Source organism: Rosa rugosa, chromosome 1 (assembly GCF_958449725.1).
Source record: "Rosa rugosa chromosome 1, drRosRugo1.1, whole genome shotgun sequence".
NCBI lineage: Eukaryota > Viridiplantae > Streptophyta > Magnoliopsida > Rosales > Rosaceae > Rosa > Rosa rugosa.
Genome location: NC_084820.1, coordinates 60,137,914 through 60,158,352, shown reverse-complemented (window position 1 = coordinate 60,158,352; position 20,439 = coordinate 60,137,914). Strand labels below are relative to the sequence as shown.

Genomic DNA, 20,439 nt, shown 5'->3' with positions numbered 1-20,439 from the left:
TTTTGGCCTTCAAAAAGTTCAGAACTACCACATTAATCGTAAGTCTTACCATGAATCTCTCAAACCTTATCAGCGATTGTTGCACACACGTGTTGCATTTGACAATTTTCTTACTTTTCTTTTTTTGGATATAACAATTTTCTTACTTTTCATCCCAACGTGATAAATTCATACTTCAAGTTCATCAATAATGTATTCCAAAAACATGTCTGAGTAGTGCATTCATCTGGATGGAAAATACGAAAACCATACCAAGCTACTAACATGCCTAGTACATAAGATTAGTCAGTAGTAAGTAGTAACAGAGTATTTAATATGATGGGGTAAATCAGTCAAAATTACAAAATAATGAGATAAATTAACGAACATGAGAATAGATAGGGGTTCGTTTGCAAAAAGAGAAACTATTTAGGGCGAAGTAATACAAAAGTCACTTTGATATTTTTGAGACAACAAAAGTCACTTTCTTCCTGTCATTCATGCTTTCAATTTGATATTTTTGATTTGTGTTGTAATTCCGTATAATATGTTGTGCTATAATTTCTCACAAAAATGTAATACAAAGATATATCACCGAAAACACAGGCCCAAATAGAAAGAGATCATAAATCCAGCCCACAGGATAAGGGGAAGGCCCTTGTAAGATTCCAAAGTTTCCAACACCCTAACGGTAGCAGCCAACAAACCCTCACTCAGAGCAACCTGAAGAGGCAAAAGGGCAAAGGAGCAAGACCACAAACGCTACCGGAAATTTCACTCCGGCTACGGTTCCGGTGAACGCTGGAGCGACCGAATTTGTAAGTTTCGATACTTTAAGCAGTTTTGTACAATGGGGGTCATTACAATGGGGGACGGCGATGTCGTGCTTAAGCGAGCTCATACCAACTTGGGCGATTACGAGGAAGATGTGATTGCGGAGATCCTCGCAAGGCTACCGGTCAAATCATTGATTCGATTCCGGTGCGTCTGCAAGTCATGGCGTGCTTTGATCTCCGATTCCTATTTTGTAAAGAAACACCTCAGCTACGCAGAGAGAGGCATCACCAAAAGCACTTACAGGCTCATCATTTTCATGGAGGATGATATCTCGACGTTGGAAATCCTAGCCTTGAAAAATATCAAGGATGATGATGATGATGGCGATGGTGCTGCGGGTGGTCAGTTTGCAGTCACTCAGCTGGATTGTCCTGTAACGAAAACTATCACCCATTCCCGTTATAGAGTTCTTGTTGGTTCTTGCAATGGCTTGGTATGTGTAGAACTTGACTCGGAGGTCATTATGCTATGGAACCCTTGTACTAGAGACCCCAAGGTTTTACCAAAACCTCCTCGAGTTATAAACTCTGAGTTTATCTACTGCTTTTATGGACTCGGGCATGATTCTGCTAGTGATGACTACAAGGTGATACGGGGGTTCACTGATTATCTTGCTAAGAAAATCATGATTCACATCTTTTCACTGAAATCAGGTTCATGGAGGACTGTCGAAGACATTGATTATGTCAGTGATCTAAGGCGGCAGGGGTTGTTCTTAAACGGAGCTCTGCATTGGTTATATAGTCTACCCGAAGGGGGCTCCAGCATTTTGTCTTTTGATTTAGGGGCAGAGAAATTTCGGAAGACAATTCCGTTGCCCTACGATGACTGGTTTCGTGATCCCTTGGTTCATAAAAATTGTCTCTGTGTACCTACTTGCCCAACTGGAACCAACAGTTTCAACATATGGATGATGAAAGAATATGGGGTCAAGGAATCCTGGACTGAAGTCTTACAATTTTCTTTGATTGACGAGAATATTTATGCAGAGTATTTTGATGATTATACACAGTATTTCAGGCCTGTGTGCATGTTAGAGAATGGTGTAGTTTTGGTTGACGAGATGGGTCATTGTGAAGACCTCATGGTATTATCTAATCTAAAGGAGAAGACATTCAACCATGTTGTTGAGGTCGCGAAGAGCTTGGAGATTAGAACGGTCATTTACCGAGAGACACTAGTTTCACCAGACGTCCACACGTACAAAACCAACAATGTGAGTCTTCTTTATCCATTAACATCAGAATTTTAGTAGTGTGGTTACCCTGTATCAGTTGTCTGGACTACCTTGAGTCATACATTTGGCAAAGTTTGCTTTTGGGTTTTGCTATTTTGTAACGTATCCACTTTCTCCAGCTTTCATCCATATCGGGTGCAACTTTTCTCCACGGTAATTTTATTGGAAAACCAAGTTAAGCATGAGATGTCACCATATTTGATTCAAATGCATAAATATTGAGAATCTGATTTGCCAAATCTTGTTAATAGATAGCACAGCTACAAGTATCAATTATGTTATTCTTTGTATGCCGTGCAAGTGTTGTTAAAAGGAGAGAATTCACTGTTTTACTTCAGAAAGTTATGTGTGAGTTTTACCTCTTTTAGTACCTTTTCTGTTTAAATACTGTTATCAGTTTTGTCACAGTTTAGCCATGTACAAGGCAGACTCCAGGTTCCAGCATTATGTCCAGTGACTAACACACTAGACTAATCATCTGTTTTCCATTTTATTCCAATTATACTATCATTTCTTGAATTTTCTTCCTTTTTCATTTCAATGTTGTTGGGTTATTAGATCGAGAGGACATATGTTATATTACTGCTTTCCATTGTGAATGAGTGAAATGCTTGTAATTCAACTTATAACTCATTTGTTGGATTTGTAGGTGAGCTAGTAGCTCGTTGCTATAGTTCTCAAGGAAATAGGGAGGCAAAAGTGCTTTTGTAGAAGCAACCTGGTTGTAATTCATGGTGGGCCTCATTTTGAGGGGGGAGAGAGGTATGTGTAATGTTTCTACTTTCACTTGGAAACATGTTGGGAGATCCAAAAGGTCATTTGCTTATGTAGAAAGTGGATGCAGTGTTGTTTGTAGATATTGTACTACGAATGAAATATCTTGTCTATGTAAACCTATTAAGGTTATTTCTTATGACTATCATATGTTGAAATGTTAGCTCTTGTCATCCAATTAGAAAGTACTTCTTGTTACATATGGAACTCCGTTAGCCAGGACAAAAGAAACTCACCATTCTTAAGAAGGAGCAATTAGATTTGCCAAAAGAAAGGAAGGAAAAAAAAAAAAAAAGGTCATCATTTGGATTAAGAATAGGTTCTCGGGACTGAATGATCAAGTGATTCGCTATTTGGTATTGAAAATTAATTGAGTAGCTAAAAGGATGTTGGTTGAATCTCTACCATCTTATTATGAAACCCAAGCCATCTTATCACGAAATTATAGCTGCAAGATACTTATATTCTACTAATTAGTCACTAAACTAATCGGTCTTGTGACACTGGTCTCTGCAATATTGAACATCTCAACTTCATATTCACTTATTCAGTTCAGATTTCTTGCGACGTAGTTCCAATTTATAGCACCTCATGGCCATATACTGCAGTGTATTCTCTACGAACATAACTTTACTAGCTAGAAGCTAAAGAGTGACCAAAAAGACTAGAAACCAAACTCATTGATCCAGTGACATTGTTCTTCACAATATTGAACTGAGTACGTCTCACGTTCAAATCACTTGACCCCAATCTTTACTAACCTATTCTTCACATTGAAGGATGAAGGTTTATTAGAAATTTGACTTAAACAAGCATGTTCACCTAATCAGTAATTGACTAAGAAAATAAAAGGTTTTTTTTTCTTTTTTTTTCACCAACAGTGTCTAGACATTTAGAGGACTTTCAAAATTAGAGGACTTTCAAAATTATACTCGAACTTGCAATGTTATCAACATGATACGTGGACTCATTTTTTCTTGTCAAACGCCGTACTTCCGTTCCTTTTCCATCACTGAGAAATTAACTTTACCATATGTGATGCACTTGAGGCACAAAATGAAGGTAAAAAACTGATTTGCCCTATATATGAAATTTTACCTATTTTAAATAATAAATAACCTATTTATCTTTTATTTTATTTTTGACCCTCTCCACCTCTCGTCTTGTTCCTCTACACTCTCCTCCTCTCGACATCTTCCTCCTAAACTAAAGAAATGGACCTCGAGCATGTTTATGTTTTTATAGCCCATTGTTGAGAATCGGTCAACATGTGAAGTCGAGAACCACAAATAAGCACAACACATCAAGAGAAACAACCACAAAGATACGAGCACAAGAACACAGATTTAAGGTGGTTCAGCAAAACCAGAAAAACGATCTTCCACTATATTTATAATTGGTACAACCAGAAAGAATAAGAAAACAAGGACTCTCTCTTCTCTTCCTATATCTCTCTTCTTTGTCCTCTCTCACTCTCTAACTCCAAGAATGGAATACACTTTGCTCTCTGTCTTTGTGATGCAAAACTAAGAGCATAACCCCTCCTTATATAGCCATAAGGATATCAACTTTCTTCACCGATTAGGAAACTTATTCCTATTGGTGGTAGGCAATTATGCCTTCTCCTTCTCTGTAATCAACAAGGATTACAGGTAATCCTGCATCAATAAAGATTTTCCTTCCTTATTGGAACTCCATTCATAAGTAGGAATCTAAAACCTACTGGGTAAACAATTCTCATACTCTAAGACAATTGTCTTAGGAAAGATTCATGGGCTGGAAACCCAACACCCAGTAGGGTTATGAGCTAGGAATCATGCGGCAACGCCATTGAATGATTGGATTATGGATGTAATTGAAGCTCTCAACGAGCACCAAGTGGACATCTTCTTTATATTATTAAAGAAAGTTCACTCGTTGGGTCACTGGGTTAGGGTCATTAGTTCATTAGATCACTGGGTCAGACATTGTAAAATGCTTTTTTATGTTTGTTTGCACTCGTTGGGTCTGGGTCACTGGGTCAATTTCTAAACTTACCTGGGTTACTCTAGCTCAGATTTTAGGTCAGGAAACTAACCCAAATAGTGACTTCATAATGACTCAGGTCAGTTTGGAAACTGCCTAGTGACCCAGACTCAAAGGGTGAAAACAAATATAAAAAAGCAATGAACAATGTCTAACCCAGTGACCTAGTTTACAATTACAGCTTTCACAGTCTGCCCTCCCACTTCTAACCGTCCACGTTCTATGAATCGTATTCATTGTCCTCTGGAGCTTTCAGAATCAAAGAATTAAGGCTTTCAGCTTCTACAGGTTTTAGAAACATTATTGCGATCCTTATCATACATGCATATAGTTGTTTACAAATAGCTTTTAGTTATTGAGGATTAATCTGTTTCTTGTAATTACAATTGAACTTTATGTTATGATTAAACAACATATTTATGTGATTGATCTCCAACAGCTGAAGCACGATGTAGTTTGATTTGGAAATTGGAATCGGGGGAGATTGATTGGAATGTTAGGTTACTTATTTGGTGGTGGGTAATGGGGATTAATTGATGATGGATATGGGTTTGGTGGTAGTGTAATTTGAGTTGTCCAACTTTTCACCCATAATCTAGGTGTTCTTCACCTTTTGAATGTATTTAGAATTTTTGAGGCTCAAGTTGGACTTGGATTCAGGAAGAACAGTTGATAGAAGCAAAAAAATTGGAAGGGAGATGAAGTGAAGAAATGGATTTTGAAGAAAAGATCACCCAGAAAGAGAAAAAGGGAAAGGTTCTGTTTTTTTTTTTCTTTTCCCCACCCTAATCTTGAATCAAATCTGAAGAATGGGGAAGAAAAAATCTCCAGCAGATAAATGCTTTGTTCTTCAGATTTGTCTTGCTGATGAGACAAATCTAAAGTTAGGCACAAATCCAAAAAAAATGTAAATCAACAATTTGTTCTCTAGATTTGTCTAAAGTTGTATCCACGTGTTCCTAGAATAAATCTGAAGAGATTTTTCAAATTTTTTAATAAAAAGAAAAAGTATAATAAGACAATTTCACTTTTGAAAATCAAGTCACATTCGTGATGTGTGCTTCATTTTAACGGCTCCGTGACAAAAAATTAACCGGGGTACGACGTTGATAAGAAAAAATGAGTCAATGTATGATGTTGATAACATTGTGAGTTTGGGTGTAAATACACTGTTGGTGAAAAAAAACCCCCAGAAAATTATGCTAAACCACCCTTGGATGTAAATTCAATGGTGGAAATAATTTTTATCTTGTTTTCAACCGTTGAATTTATATTCAAAAGTGATTGAGCATAGTTTTTTGCGGAAGTGAACAAGTGCAAAATAATATAGATAACTATGTAGTAAACAAAACAAGAACACAAAAAATTGTTAATACAACTTGCCTACGTCCCTCGAACACTTGAGTTTCACTAAAGCTCTCGCCCAAACTCTCACTTGCACCATATATGTGACTCTAATTTGCAAAACCTTTTTTCAATAGACATAGAAACTAGAGTTAATTACTGTTTACTCCCTATACTTATAGGGTTTCGTCGTTTCAGTCTCTGACCTTCGAATTTCACCTAAAAAGTCCCTGAACTCTCAATTTCCGCTCAATTCGTCCCTGCCGTCAAAAACCTCGGTTATCTTGCTGACGTGGCATTCATTTCACACTAAAATGACGATGATACCCTCACTTACTCTTTTTTTATTATTTATTTTTTTCTCTCTCTATTTTTTCTTTTCTTTTCACCCCTTCCTTCGATTTATTTTTTCTCGTTCTCTCTCTCTCTCTCTCTCCCCCCTCCTTCTGCTTCCAAAGAAGAAGCAGCAGCAGCAGCCCAAGAGGCGGAGCTGCAAACCCCAACCGGCCTCGTCAAGCCAGAAACCTCAGTCCAATTTAAAAAACTAGCCTCCTCCATCTGACGTTCTGATAAACTTGAGTTAGATAGAGAGGGGTGGTGGTGCTTGCCGGCATGACGGGGATGATGGATGGATGGTGGGATGGCCACTGATGGACACCGGATCGGTCTGGTTGACTCGTCTCGACGGCACGATGCGTATCCCGGTAGTCTCTGCTCCGAAATACCGGTGACTGCAGCAAGAGGAAGCCCGAAAATTTCTGGGTTCGCCGGTGGGTTTTCCAGTTCCGGCCAAATCGCGGTGCCACACCTATATCAGAGTCTTCCTCTCGACCTCGCCGATCTATCCATGGTGTTTATTTGTTCAGATGATGATCCAAGTGAGAGAATCGAAAGGGGGAAGCTTTTGGGTTTTTACGGCAACTTTCCTTGCTTTTCCGGCGGCTCCGGCCATAAACCACTACGCCGCCGTCATCACAGCCATAAACCACTCCAGCTTCGCCGGCCGGAAGCCCTCCTCTCTGAGCCCTCAGGTTCCAAGCCCTCACTACTTTTCCAACGCGGACGAGAGCTTTCTCCGAGTCATCGATGGATTCAGTGCGCCGAGGAGACCAATGATCAGGAGGTGAGATTTTGTTTAGGTCTGTTTGGGTTCTCAGAGATCGTTCAGAAATAAGTAAAAGGATTAGATTTTGATGCTTGGGAATTGTCAGTATTGGTTAGAATTCATTTGGGTTTGTTCAGATTTTAATTATGATTTGTGATTCTGGTTCTGTTGATTAGTGTTTGGATTATTTGGTAAGAACTAGATGATATTAGTTGGTATTATAAGAATTAATCTGTGTTTGATTTGGCTACTTTGATTGTATATGTTGGGAGTTGAGAGAAATTCAATAATGGGAGACCGTTTTTGTATTTATGCATGTAAGGATTTCAGACTGTGAGGTGTCTGGTGGTATTTGGGAGGTGAGAGAGGAGGAAGAGGTGGTGGTGGTGTTGGCGTTGTCGTTGGTGAAGGAAGAGAGGAGGAAGAGGTGGTGGTGCTGGTGGTGTTTGGGAGGTGAGAGAGTGCGAGAGAATGGAAGAGGAAGTAAAGAGAAAAATAAAAATAAAACAGAAATTTTTTTTAACTAAGGGTAAAATAGACATTTTGACATAAAATGGCTGCCACGTCAGCAACTTAACAGAGAAATTGACAGAAAATTGACGGCAGGGATGAATTGGGAGGAAATTGAGAGTTCAGAGACTTTTTAGGTGAAATTCAAATGTCGGGGACTGAAACGATGAAACCCTATAAGTATAGGGAGTAAACAGTATTTAATCCTAGAAACTATTACCAAATAGGAATATGTAATGCAAAAGAAAACAATCAAAGTCTTCCTTAATTATCTTTGGCGGAACCGGACTCAAAAACTCAAAACTTTTCACTATCAAGTTTGTATCTGCGTTGGATTGCAATTGTTGTAATAGAACAAGCGATGCTCTATTTCCGTTTATCCCTATGATTATTTGTACATTTTTCCTAGAAAATGTATTCATGCAGTGTATGTTTTAGTCAGTTAGCACTTTTGTGTATGCATTTCAAATTTGAGGTAATGGATAAACTTTATTAACTATCTGAATTACTAGTTCTTCTATAAAAAAAAAAAAAAAAAAAAAAACTATCTGAAGTACTAATCCCGTCTAAGTTAATTTTTATGACAATTTCTTCTTCTCAAAAAGAAAAAAGGATAAATAAAGGCAAACAGGCCCACACAGAAAAATGGCATAGTTATTAGACGCCCACACGATAAGGGAACTAAATCCAGATAGAAACAGATCATAAATCCAGCCCACGGATTAGGGAAAGGCCCGTTATAAAAGGCAGCAGCCAACAAACCCCAACTCATAAGGGAAAAGGAGCGAGAGCACGAACGCTACCGGAAATCTCACTCCGGCTAGGGTCCCGGTGAACGCTGAAGCAACCGAATTTGTAAGTTTCGATACTTTAAACAGTTTAGCAGCAGTTTTGAATAATCTAGGGTTTCTTTCAGTCAATTTGGGGTCATTACAATGGGGGACGGCGATGTCGTGCTTAGGCGAGTTCATACCGACTTCGGCGACTACGAGGAAGATGTGATTGCGGAGATCCTAGCTAGGCTACCGGTCAAATCCTTGATGCGATTCCGGTGCGTCTGCAAGTCATGGCGTGCTTTGATCTCCGATTCCTATTTTGTAAAGAAACACCTCAGCTACGGAGAGAGAGGCATCACCGAGAGCGCTCACAGGCTCATTTTCATGCTGGATCCTCCCTTGGCCTTGGACTATGAAGCCTTGAAAAGTATGGAGGACTATGAAGCCTTGGAAAGTATGAAGGATGATGATTGTGGTGCTCAGTTTGCAGTCACTCAGCTGGATTTTCCGGTAACGAAATCTATCCCTGATTACGGTTATAGAGTTTTTGTGGGTTCTTGCAATGGCTTGGTATGTGTAGAAGTTGGCTTCGAGGCCATTATGTTATGGAACCCTTGTACTAGAGACTCCAAGGTTTTACCAAAACCTCCTCGAGTTATAAACTCCAAGTTTACCTACTGCTTTTATGGATTTGGGTATGATTCTAGTAGTGACGACTACAAGGTGATACGGGGGTTCGCTGATTATCTTGCTAAGAAAATCATGATTCACATCTTTTCACTGAAAACAGGTTCATGGAGGACTGTCGAAGACATTGATTATGTTACATTAATAACGCAGCAGGGGTTGTTCTTAAATGGAGCTCTGCATTGGTTATATAATCTACCTGAAGGGGGCTCAAGAATTTTGTCTTTCGATTTAGAGGCGGAGAAATTTCACAAGACGATTCCATTACCCTATGATGACTGGTTTTTTGATCTCTTGATTCATAAAAATTGCCTCTGTGTACTTGCTTGCCCAACTCGAACCAACACTTTCAACATATGGATGATGAAAGAATATGGGGTCAAGGAATCCTGGACTGAAGTCTTACAATTTTCTTTGGAGAAGTATGCAGCGCATTATGATGATTTTAGAAGTTATTTCACGCCTGTGTGCATTCTAGAGAATGGTGTAGTTTTGATTGACGAGATGGGTGAGGGTCAACACCTCATGGTATTATCTAATCTAAAGGACAAGGAATTCAAACATGTTGTTGAGGTCGCGATGAACTTGGAGTTTAAAGCAGTCATTTACCGAGAGACATTAGTTTCACCAGACGTCCACACATACAAAACCAACAATGTGAGTCTTCTTTATCCATTATCATTAGATTTTTAGTAGTATGGTAACCCTGTGTCAGTTGTCGGTACTACCTTGTGTCATACATTTGGCAAAGTTTGCTTTTGGGTTTGCTATTTTGTAATGTATCCACTTTCTTCAGCTTTCATCCATATTGTGTGCCACTTTTATCCACGGTAATTTTATTGGAAAACCAGGTTAAGCATGAAATGTCACCATATTTGATTCAAATGCATAAATATTGAGAATCTGATTTGCCAAATTTTGTTAATATATGGCACACAGCTACAAGTATCTGTTATGTTATTCTTTGTATGCCGCGCAAGTGTTGTTAAATAGAGAGAATTCAGTGTCTTTCAGAAGTTATGTGTGAGCAGACTCCAGGTTCCAGCATTCCAGTTACTAACATACTAGACTGATCATCTGCTTCACCATTTTATTCCAATTATACTATCATTTCTTGAATTGTTCTCCCTTTTCATTTCAATGGTATTGGTCTATTAGGTCGAGAGGACATATGTTATATTGGATAACTGATTCTGTTCTGAATGAGTGAGATGCTTGTAATTCAACTTATAACTCATAATTTGTCCGATTTGTAGGTGAGCTAGTAGCATTGCTGTAGTTCTCAAGGAAATAGGGAGGCAAAAGTGATTTTGTAGAAGCAACCTGGATGTAATTCAAGGTGGGCGTCATTTTGATGGAGGAGAGGTATGTGTAATGTTTCTTCACCACTTGGAAACAAATTGGGAGTATGTAGAAAGTGGATGCAGTGTTGTTTAGATATTGTACTAAGAATTAAATATCTTGTCTTTGTAAACCTAACAAAGTTATTTCTTATATCTTCTTATATCTATCAAATATAAAAATGTTAGCTCTTGTCATCCAATCAAAAAGTACTTCTTATTACGTTTGAAACTCCTTTAGCCAGGACAAAGAAACTTACCACTGTTAAGAAAGAGCAATTAGATTTGCCCCAAAAAAAAAAAAACATCATCATTTGGATTAAGAATTGATACTCGGGATTGAATGATCAACTCATTTTACATTTGGTATTGAAAATTAATTTGAGTAGCTGAAAAGGATATTGATTGAATCTCTACCGTCTTATTATGAAATCCAAGCCATCTTATCACGAAATTCTAGCTACAAGATACTTACATTCTACTAATTAGTTACTAAACTAATCGGTCTTGTGACATTGTTCTCTGCAATATTGAACATCTCAACTTCAGTTCAGATTTCTCGCGTAGTACCAAATTATAGCAACTCCTAAACACTTGATAGCCATATACTGCAAGTGTATTCTCTACAAACATAACATTGACCAGCTAGAAGCTAAAGAGTACGTTTCAGGTTCAAATCACTTGACCCCAACCCTTATTACTAACCTATTCTTCACATTAAAGACCGGAGGATTATTAGAAGTTTGACCTAAAATCTTTCTTGCGAAGCGGACTAGTGCAAAATAATATAGATAACTATAGTAAACAAAACAAGAAAATATTGTTAACACAACTTGCCTACGTCCCTGGAACGGAGTTTCACTAAGTTCTCGCCCAAACTCTCACTTGCACCATATCTGTGACTTCAATTTGCAAAACTTTTTTTCAATAGACATAGCAACTATTACTAAATAGGAATATGTAATGCAAAAGGACATAATCAAAGTTATGCTTATCCTTGGCGGAATCAGACTCACAAAATTCAAAGTTCTTCACTATCAATTTTTTATGTGTGCTGGATTGCAATTGTTATAATAGAAGAAGCGATGTTTTTTTTTTTCCGTTTCTTCCCTATGGTTCTTTGTACATTTGTACTAGGAAATGTATTCATGCAGAATATGTTTTAGTTAGATAGCGCTTTTGTTTATGCTTTTCAAATTTGGGGTAATGGATAGACCTTATCAACTATCCGATGTACTTATATATGATATACCCATCTAGATTGTTTTTTATGGCAATTTCTTCTTCTCTAAAAGAATAGATAAATATGGTAATTAGTAGACGCTTAAGCGAAACCTAGCTCGTAAACTACACAGTGGACAAAGAAGTTATGAGTGTGGAGATACTAGCGAGGCTACTAGTCAAAGCTTTGATGCAATTTCTTTGTGCGCGCAAGTCATGGCGTGCTTTTAATCTCCGATTCTTATTTTGTGAAAGAGCACTTGGACAGAGCCATCATCGAGAACAAGTTCAGGCTCATTTTCTCGGCGCCTAAAGGATGGATGCTTTGCCAATCCTCAACTTGCTACTGTCTAGGAGAATAAACTTGCTACTGTTTGGCAGAATAGAAAGAAAAATAGGCTGTCCCTGTCATTCAAGCTTTCGATTTGATATTTTTAATTCGTCTTGTAGTTGCTTGAAAAATGTTATCTAAAAAGAACGAAAACACAGGCCCAAATAGAAACAGATCATAAATCCAGCCCACGGGATTAGGGAAAGGCCCTTTATAATAAGATTCCAAGTTTACAGCACTCAGAAGTCAGCCAACAAACAGAGTAAGAGCACGAACGCTACTGGAAATGTCACTCCGGCAAGGGTTCCGGTGAACGCTGAAGCGACCGAATTTGTAAGTTTCTAGGGTTTCTTTCAGTCAATTTGGGCGCCAGTGAGAGAGATAGAGAGTAATTACAATGGGGGACGGCGCTATGGTGCTTAAGCGAGCTCATACCGACTTTGGCGACTACGAGGAAGATGTGATTGCGGAGATCCTTGCAAGGCTACCGGGAAAATCCTTGATGCGTTTCCGGTGCGTCTGCAAATCATGGCGTGCTTTGATCTCCGATTCGTATTTTGTAAAGAAACACCTCAGCTATGGAGAGAGAGGCATCACCGAGAGCGCTCAGAGGCTCATTTTCATGCTGGATCCTCCCTTGGCCTTGGACTGTGAAGCCTTGAAAAGTATGGAGGACTATGAAGCCTTGAAAAGTATTAAGGATGATGATGTTCATGGTTCTGGTGGTCAGTTTGCAGTCACTCAGCTGGATTTTCCGGTAACGAAAACTATCTCTGATTTCAGTTATAGAGTTCTTGTTGGTGCTTGCAATGGCTTGGTATGTGTAGATGTTGGCTACGAGGCCATTATGTTATGGAACCCTTGTACTAGAGACTCCAAGGTTTTACCAAAACCTCCTCCAGTTGTAGACTCCAAGTTTAGCAACTATCTTTATGGATTCGGGTATGATTCTGCTAGTGACGACTACAAGGTGATACGGGGGTTCACTGATTATCATGCTGAGAAAATCATGATTCACATCTTTTCACTGAAAACAGGTTCATGGAGGACTGTTGAAGACATTGATTATGTTACATTAATAATGCGGCAGGGGTTGTTCTTAAACGGAGCTCTGCATTGGCTATGTAATCTACCTGAAGGGGGCTCAAGAATTTTGTCTTTTGATTTAGAGGCGGAGAAATTTCAGAAGACGATTCCATTACCCTATGATGACTGGTTTTTTGATCTCTTGATTCATAAAAATTGCCTCTGTGTACTTGCTTGCCCAACTCGAACCAACACTTTCAACATATGGATGATGAAAGAATATGGGGTCAAGGAATCCTGGACTGAAGTCTTACAATTTTCTTTGGAGAATTATGTAGAGTCTTATGATGATTTAAGAGGATATTTCAGGCCTGTGTGCATTTTAGAGAATGGTTTAGTTTTGATTAATCAGTTCGGTGTGTGTGAAGACCTCATGGTATTATCTGATCTAAAGGAGAAGAAATTCAAGCATTTTGTTGAGGTCGCAGAGGACTTGGAGTTTAGAACAGTCATTTACCGAGAGACATTAGTTTCACCAGACGCCCACACATACAAAACAAACAATGTGAGTCTTCTTTTATCCATTAACATTAGAATTTTACAAGTGTGGTTACCGTGTTTCAGTTGTCGGTACTACCTTGTGTCATACATTTGGCAAAATTTGCTTTTGGGTTTGCTATTTTGTAACTTATCCACTTTCTTCAGCTTTCATCCATAATGGGTGTAACTTCTCTCCACGGTAATTTTATTGGAAAACCATGTTAAGCATGATATGTCATCGTATTTGATTCAAATGCATAAATATTCAGAATCTTATTTGCCAAATCTTGTTAATAGATGGCACACAGCCTACAAGTATCAATTATCTTATTCCTTTGTATGTCGCCCAAGTGTTGTTAAATGGAGAGAATTCAATGTCTTACTTCAGAAGTTATGTGTGAGTTTTACCTCTTTTATTACTTTTTCTGTTTAAATACTGTTGGAAGTTTTGTCAGAGTTTACCTATGTACAAGGCAGACTCCAGGTTCCAGCATTATGTCCTGTGACTAACACACTAGACAAATCATCTGCTTCACCATTTTATTCCAATTATACTATCATTTCTAGAGTTGTTCTTCCTTTTCATTTCACTGGTATTAGGCTATTAGATCAGAGGACATATGTTATATTGGATAACTGCTTTCTGTTCTGAATGAGTGAAATGCTTGTAATTTCAACTTATAACTCATTATTGTCTGATTTGTAGGTGAGCTAGGAGCTCGTTGTTGTAGTTCTCAAGGAAATAGGGAGGCGAAAGTGCTTTTGTAGAAGCAACCATCCAAGGTGGGCCTCATTTTGAGGAGGGTGTGGGTGTGGGGTTATGTGTAATGTTTTTCCTTCACTGGGAAAATCATTTGCTTATGTAGAAAATGGATGCAGCGTTATGCCGTTATCTATAAACATTGTGTGAAATATCTCGTCTTTGTAAACCTATTACAGTTTTTTCTTATGACTATCAAATATTGAAATGTTAGCTCTTGTCATGCAATCAAAAAGTACTTATTAGTTATTACATATGAAACTCCGTTAGCTAGGACAAAAGAAACTTACCACTGTTTTTTTTTTTAAGAGGATCAAAGGATTTCATTCCTACTCTTAGGCCTCGTTTGGTTCGCGGAAAGTAAGCATCAGGAAAGGAAAGTTGTTCCTAGCCTGTGTTTGGGATGCAAAAGGAAATGAAATACTTTCCTGAAGCAAAGGAAAATAGGGGGGAAAATGGTTCCTTCCATACTCTAAAGGAATCACTTTCCCCCATTCTTTCCTTGCATTTATTACTCACAACATATTATTTTATTCCATTAATTACATACTTTTTAACAACTTTCCGGATAACTTTCCTTACATTACCAAACATCGGAATAGAAAGTTATTCGGAAAGTTCATTTCCCTTCTCATGGGAAAGACAAAGGAACTACTTTCCTTTCCGCGAACCAAACGAGGCCTTATGGTAACTCGAACGCACTGTTAAGAAAGAGCAATTACATTTGCCAAAAAAAAAAAAAAAAAAGGACGTAATTTGGATTAAGAATAGGTTCTCGGGACTGAATGATCAAGTGATTTGCTATTTGGTATTGCAAATTAATTGAGTAGCTGAAAAGGATGTTGAGTGAATCTCTACGGTCTTTCTATGAAATCCTAGCCATCTTATCACAAAATTCTAGCTACAAGATACTTGTATTATACTAATTAGTTACTAAACTAATCGGTCTTGTGACTGGTTCTGCAATATTGAACATCTCAACTTCATATTCAGTTCAGATTTCTCGCGACGTGGTACGAAATTATAGCAACTCATAGCCATATAATGCAAGTGTATTCTCCATGAACATAATGTAATGTCATATACTACTTACCTATAAAAGAGAGGTATTTGTCAAGAATTATGCTTGGTGATACAAGAGGTGTTACTCTACATAAGGTATTTTCCATGGCATATACTGTAATGTCAAATTTTTTTTTTGATGAACCTCGACGAAACAAAGATAATTTATTGAATAAAAAATAAGGTATTTCCATGGCATATACTGTAATGTCACTAATGCTTGATGACATAGTAATACTAAAGGTATGTACATTAACCTTTGCATGGCATTGATGGCAGGTAGCAACGATTAACTAAAACTAGAAAGAAAACCATTCGATGGCCCGATTTTTAAGAAGTTAATTGGACTTGAGATTTTGAGACGTGAGGCAAAAAATAAAAAAGACATGCACTTTTTATAATTGATAAAGAAAAATAAATAACAAGAACTGGAAGAGGATTCAAACCTACAAAAAGGAATGAAACTTGCCAATTGTGCCAATGCTATTTTTCAATAATGATATACATTTTTTTTAATAAAATATCTTCAAAAAAAATCATTGGGATACTAGTCATGAGGCAACTGTCTCATGGGCCTCATCTCATGTCCGGCTATGGTATTTATAATTGACCAAGTCCTAGCTACGTGGCTAACCTTGAGCTGAGAAAGCTCCTACCTATCTTTTTAGAGAAAATTAGATAGAAACTAAATGCCTTCTTTTTGTCACTGAATAAAATGAAGGTACACCTAACTTTCGCCATCGATCCGTTTACTCAAAGCCAACAAACCGCCCATATCCGTTAATGCAGTGTTGGGAAACTAGATCTACAGCCTTTAGCTTAGATTTATGCCTTTATTGGATATAATACCATTATTGTAGTAGTGCCTGCACAAACCTCTTCGATCGAGCTTGAAGATCGAGAGCAAAATATCAGGCTTCTTTCGTCAATATTTTTCGAAATACAATTTCACCCATCGCCGTTTCAACCATTTTATATTTTATGAAATGAATGGCCCCTTGGTCGTTATCGGACTTTTTGGTAAGACAGTTTGTTAAGAACATACCTGATGAAAGCAACAGAGCTAAGGAAAGCAATAAAGTTAGTGAGTGTTCATGCAACTCCTAACATTTCAATTACTTCACAAACAAATGCGCTCAGCAGAATAATGAAATCCATGAAGAGTACTACTAGTCCAGTACTGATGTCGACACAGTTTCTGGTGTTCGCTGCTCTTATTTTCATCCTACCGCTCTTCATCTCTCTGGCTCGAGCAGAAGTTCATTACTACGATTTTATAGTAAGTCCATTTTAATTAATGGTTGATTTCCCAGTTCGATCATCTATTCGCTTCAACCATTCTATGTTCACTCTGTATTGTTATTCATTCTAGATACTCATGCATGCAATGATACAAGACTAATATTTTTGACCTTTTACTAGTTCATGTGCCTCTTGGTAATCACAATTTCGATTTTTCAATTAGGTTAAGGAGGTAAACTTCACTAGATTGTGTGAATCAAAGCTCATGTTAGTAGTAAACGAGAGCTATCCAGGTCCAGTAATACGAGCTCGCAAAGGGGATACAATTTATGTTAATGTTTACAATCAAGGATTTTATGGTTTCACCATTCACTGGCAAGTCCCATCACACGACCTCCCCTATCTGTTTAGTGTATCATTTACACGATACAACACTTCTACTTTACATTCTTAAAATGGATCATCTCTTTATGTTTGTAAAATTAACATGCAAACTATGTATGATGATACAGGCATGGAGTAAAGCAACCAAGAAATCCATGGTTTGATGGCCCAGAATATGTGACACAATGTCCAATCTCACCCGGAACAAATTTTACCTATCAAGTTCAATTGAGCACAGAAGAAGGAACTCTTTGGTGGCATGCTCATAGTGACTGGACTAGAGCAAGCGTTCACGGTGCCATTGTCATCTTGCCTGCCATTGGAACAACATTTCCATTTCCTGAGCCTGATGAAGAGGAGATCATTGTGTTCGGTACAATTACTCACTAGGCTAGTCAATATTGTTCAGTATTCAACTATACACAACCTAATTACAGGCATATGTGCATCATATATATGCTAAGTTAAGTAAGCTGATCCAATTGCAGGATCTTGGTATTTGGGAAATTTGAAAGAACAGGTTGACGAGTGTCTGGACCCTGCAACCAACTCTAACTTACCTATAGCAGCTGGTTACACAATTAATGGCCGGCTTGGAGATTTTTCTCCATGCTCCAAAAGTAAGCATATATATGTTTTTATCAGGTGGTTCACCTAGCTAGTAAGTGACTTAGATTATTGCATATGCTTGTAGATTCAACGTATCGTCGTAAGGTGGACTATGGCAAGACATATCTTCTTCGGATAGTGAACGCAAACATCGATGTAGAGTTTTACTTTGCCATTGCTGAACACAACCTCACTGTGGTTGGCTTGGACGGCTCCTATACCAAACCCATCAACACAGGCTATATAGTGATAGCCCCTGGACAAACAATGGACGTGTTGCTCAACACAAATTCGGCTCTGGGGAGCTATTACATGGTCGGAAGAGAATACATAAGTGCTACAGTTGACACAGTATCTGACTCAGCGAATGATGCTATTGCAATCCTTGAATATAATGGTAACTATACCACTTCCGAAGCTCCTTTATTTCCCCAACAAATTCCCAGTTCCTTATCCCAAACAGATGCATTCAACTTCTACGGAAATATTAGAAGCTTAGCCACCCCAGAGTATCCTATAAATGTCCCAAAAAAGAGCGACATAACTACCAAAATGTACATAACAGCTTCCGCCAACGCTCTTTACTGTACTCCAGATTTAGGTCCCTCATGCGTAAACATATCTTTTGCTGCAAGCGTCAATAATATCAGTTGGGTGAATCCGAGAGAATCTATCTTGCAAGCCTACTACAAGTAAGATACATACACATTAACTATGAACTAGATGTATGGAAGCTAGCTTGTCATGGTTTTATTTCACTTGAGAATTGGTTTTGATGGATCTTTATATACATGTAGGAACATAAGCGAGCCGGTTTATGAAACAGATTTCCCAGACGAACCGCCTGTTTATTTTAACTTCACTGAAATAGCGATGACACTAGATCGAGTGTTGACAGTCCAAAGGACAAAGGTCAAGGTGCTAGAATATAATGAAACAGTTGAGATGGTGTTTCAAGGAACTGATGTGATGGGAGGTTCCGTGAATCATCCAATGCACTTGCATGGACATAGCTTTTATGTGCTTGGATTTGGCTTTGGGGATTTCTTGGCCGAGAGAGACTCAAAAGGTTATAATTTGATTGATCCTCCTTACGTAACAACGTTTATAACTCCCAAAAACGGATGGTTAACCATAAGATTTGTAGCGAATAATCCAGGTACTTACAAATATGCCTCGCTGTCCCTCCATATCAATCAATAACCCTAGTAAGATATGAGATTCTAATATTTGATCTATTATTTGTCTTGCAGGTGTGTGGTTTTGGCATTGTCACATGGAGAGACACTTGACATGGGGTATGGAGTCTGCTTTTATAGTGAAGAACGGGGGCACAACTGAGACTAATATGCTCGGTCCTCCAGCTATCTTGCCTTCCTGTGATGTTCCATTGGATTCTGCTACAATCCAAAGTCACGCAGAATTGATTAAGAATCAAATAGAGTAATTAATTGTTCATGTCAATCTATCCTAGTTAATAATGAATTATTCCACTTAATTAATGGGGGGAGATCACCTGTTCCATTTTTCTGTATTCTAATTCTATCACTTGTATAATATCTACTGTCTCCACTACTAGAAGCGAGAGGATCCTCTCCTAAGCTTCTTATCTGTCTAACCTGCCTAAATTTTTGATGACAAAGCGACACGTGTATAAATTCACATCCGACGGCTTATACTGATTTTGGTATATACTTATTTATCTGTTTTTTTTCTTTGCCAATTTCCATATCTTGTCTCTTCCTCTCATGGAGTGAAATTTGTTATGCTTGAAATCTTCAATTCCATCAACCTTTAGTTTCCAAGATGGGTTCATGCTCTTTTCTGGGAATCACTCAGAACCTGCAAAACCAAAGACTTGGAATCAGATCCAAGCATACATATAGACTTCAATTCTACCATTAAAATCTTCAAAACCCAGATTATATATGGTCATTTCTATTGCCATACGATATATTGACACAAGATCAAACTCTAGCATTCATGCAACACATTCCAAACACAAAAAAAGATTCAATCTTGATCTAATTAATTTTCATGTACCCTCAGCTCAATTTCAGCAATTCCCCAAAACCCAGAACAAATTTTTCATTGAACAAAATGTAAAAAAATTTCATGGAAAAGGTTAACTCTGTTAATTTAAACAATTTTTTTTTTTAAATAACAATTTTTCATTGAACAAAATGTAAAAATTATTTTCCTTCTAAATAAGAAATTAGGTTTAACACCAACAAGAGCAAGCACCCAACTATAACCAAAGGCCTTATATTAAACTCCACAGAAAAATAATCAAACTGTACAAAAATTCAAGCTCTTTTTTCCCCCCCTCGATTAGATCAAACAAGTCAAACCGCCGCAGAACGTCTCCAATCTCCCTTTCTCTTCTCCGATCACTGATTCGATGCTCGGCACGAGATAAGACTTGTGCAACCCTCTGCTGATTGATCGTCGCAATTCGAATCAAATCTCAGAAATATCAGAGGCAATAGAAAAAGCCGTCTGCAATTGCAGATCTGTAATTTGTTCTTTGGGTCAACAATTTATTTTTTATTTTTATTTTGTTAAATAAAAAAGGGTTAATTACATATAAGTGCATCTTTGATTGTTTTTTTAGCCATAAGGCCACCAACTAGTTTTTTCCCTCATAAGG

General features: G+C 37.9%; 4 protein-coding genes across 5 annotated transcripts; all 4 read left to right on the top strand.

Moving 5' to 3' along the window:
• The first annotated feature begins 392 nt into the window (after window positions 1–392).
• On the top strand, window positions 393–2,970 carry LOC133725816 (F-box/kelch-repeat protein At3g23880-like). The gene is made up of 2 exons (XM_062153192.1): window positions 393–2,032; window positions 2,703–2,970. The coding sequence occupies exons 1-2, from the start codon at window positions 830–832 to the stop codon at window positions 2,709–2,711; spliced, it is 1,212 nt and encodes a 403-aa protein (XP_062009176.1). The 5' UTR covers window positions 393–829; the 3' UTR covers window positions 2,712–2,970.
• A 5,564-nt stretch (window positions 2,971–8,534) lies between these two features.
• On the top strand, window positions 8,535–10,802 carry LOC133743379 (F-box/kelch-repeat protein At3g23880-like). Of its 2 annotated transcripts, XM_062171311.1 has the most exons (3): window positions 8,535–8,666; window positions 8,773–9,931; window positions 10,531–10,802. In XM_062171311.1, exons 2-3 carry the CDS (start codon window positions 8,852–8,854, stop codon window positions 10,537–10,539), a joined length of 1,089 nt encoding a protein of 362 aa, XP_062027295.1. In that variant the 5' UTR covers window positions 8,535–8,666; window positions 8,773–8,851; the 3' UTR covers window positions 10,540–10,802. The 2 variants fall into 2 exon arrangements, with proteins under 2 accessions (XP_062027295.1, XP_062027287.1); XM_062171303.1 differs by having other exon boundaries at window positions 8,545–9,931.
• Window positions 10,803–12,397: 1,595 nt separating this feature from the next.
• Window positions 12,398–14,715, top strand: LOC133743374 (F-box/kelch-repeat protein At3g23880-like). The gene is made up of 2 exons (XM_062171289.1): window positions 12,398–13,757; window positions 14,439–14,715. Exons 1-2 carry the CDS (start codon window positions 12,564–12,566, stop codon window positions 14,445–14,447), a joined length of 1,203 nt encoding a protein of 400 aa, XP_062027273.1. The 5' UTR covers window positions 12,398–12,563; the 3' UTR covers window positions 14,448–14,715.
• Window positions 14,716–16,593: 1,878 nt separating this feature from the next.
• Window positions 16,594–19,301, top strand: LOC133743366 (putative laccase-9). The gene is made up of 7 exons (XM_062171277.1): window positions 16,594–16,833; window positions 17,020–17,171; window positions 17,309–17,553; window positions 17,669–17,800; window positions 17,875–18,481; window positions 18,587–18,948; window positions 19,043–19,301. The coding sequence occupies exons 1-7, from the start codon at window positions 16,603–16,605 to the stop codon at window positions 19,234–19,236; spliced, it is 1,923 nt and encodes a 640-aa protein (XP_062027261.1). The 5' UTR covers window positions 16,594–16,602; the 3' UTR covers window positions 19,237–19,301.
• The last annotated feature ends 1,138 nt before the right edge of the window (window positions 19,302–20,439 follow it).

Coding starts and splice junctions, on each gene's coding strand:
- LOC133725816 (XM_062153192.1), top strand. CDS start 830: ATGGGGGTCATTACAATGGGGGACGGCGATGTCGTGCTTAAGCGAGCT.
- LOC133743366 (XM_062171277.1), top strand. CDS start 16,603: ATGAAAGCAACAGAGCTAAGGAAAGCAATAAAGTTAGTGAGTGTTCAT. Junction 17,172..17,308: donor TATGGTTTCACCATTCACTG/GCAAGTCCCATC, acceptor ATGATGATACAG/GCATGGAGTAAAGCAACCAA. Junction 18,949..19,042: donor ATTTGTAGCGAATAATCCAG/GTACTTACAAAT, acceptor TTTGTCTTGCAG/GTGTGTGGTTTTGGCATTGT.
- LOC133743374 (XM_062171289.1), top strand. CDS start 12,564: ATGGGGGACGGCGCTATGGTGCTTAAGCGAGCTCATACCGACTTTGGC.
- LOC133743379 (XM_062171303.1), top strand. CDS start 8,747: ATGGGGGACGGCGATGTCGTGCTTAGGCGAGTTCATACCGACTTCGGC.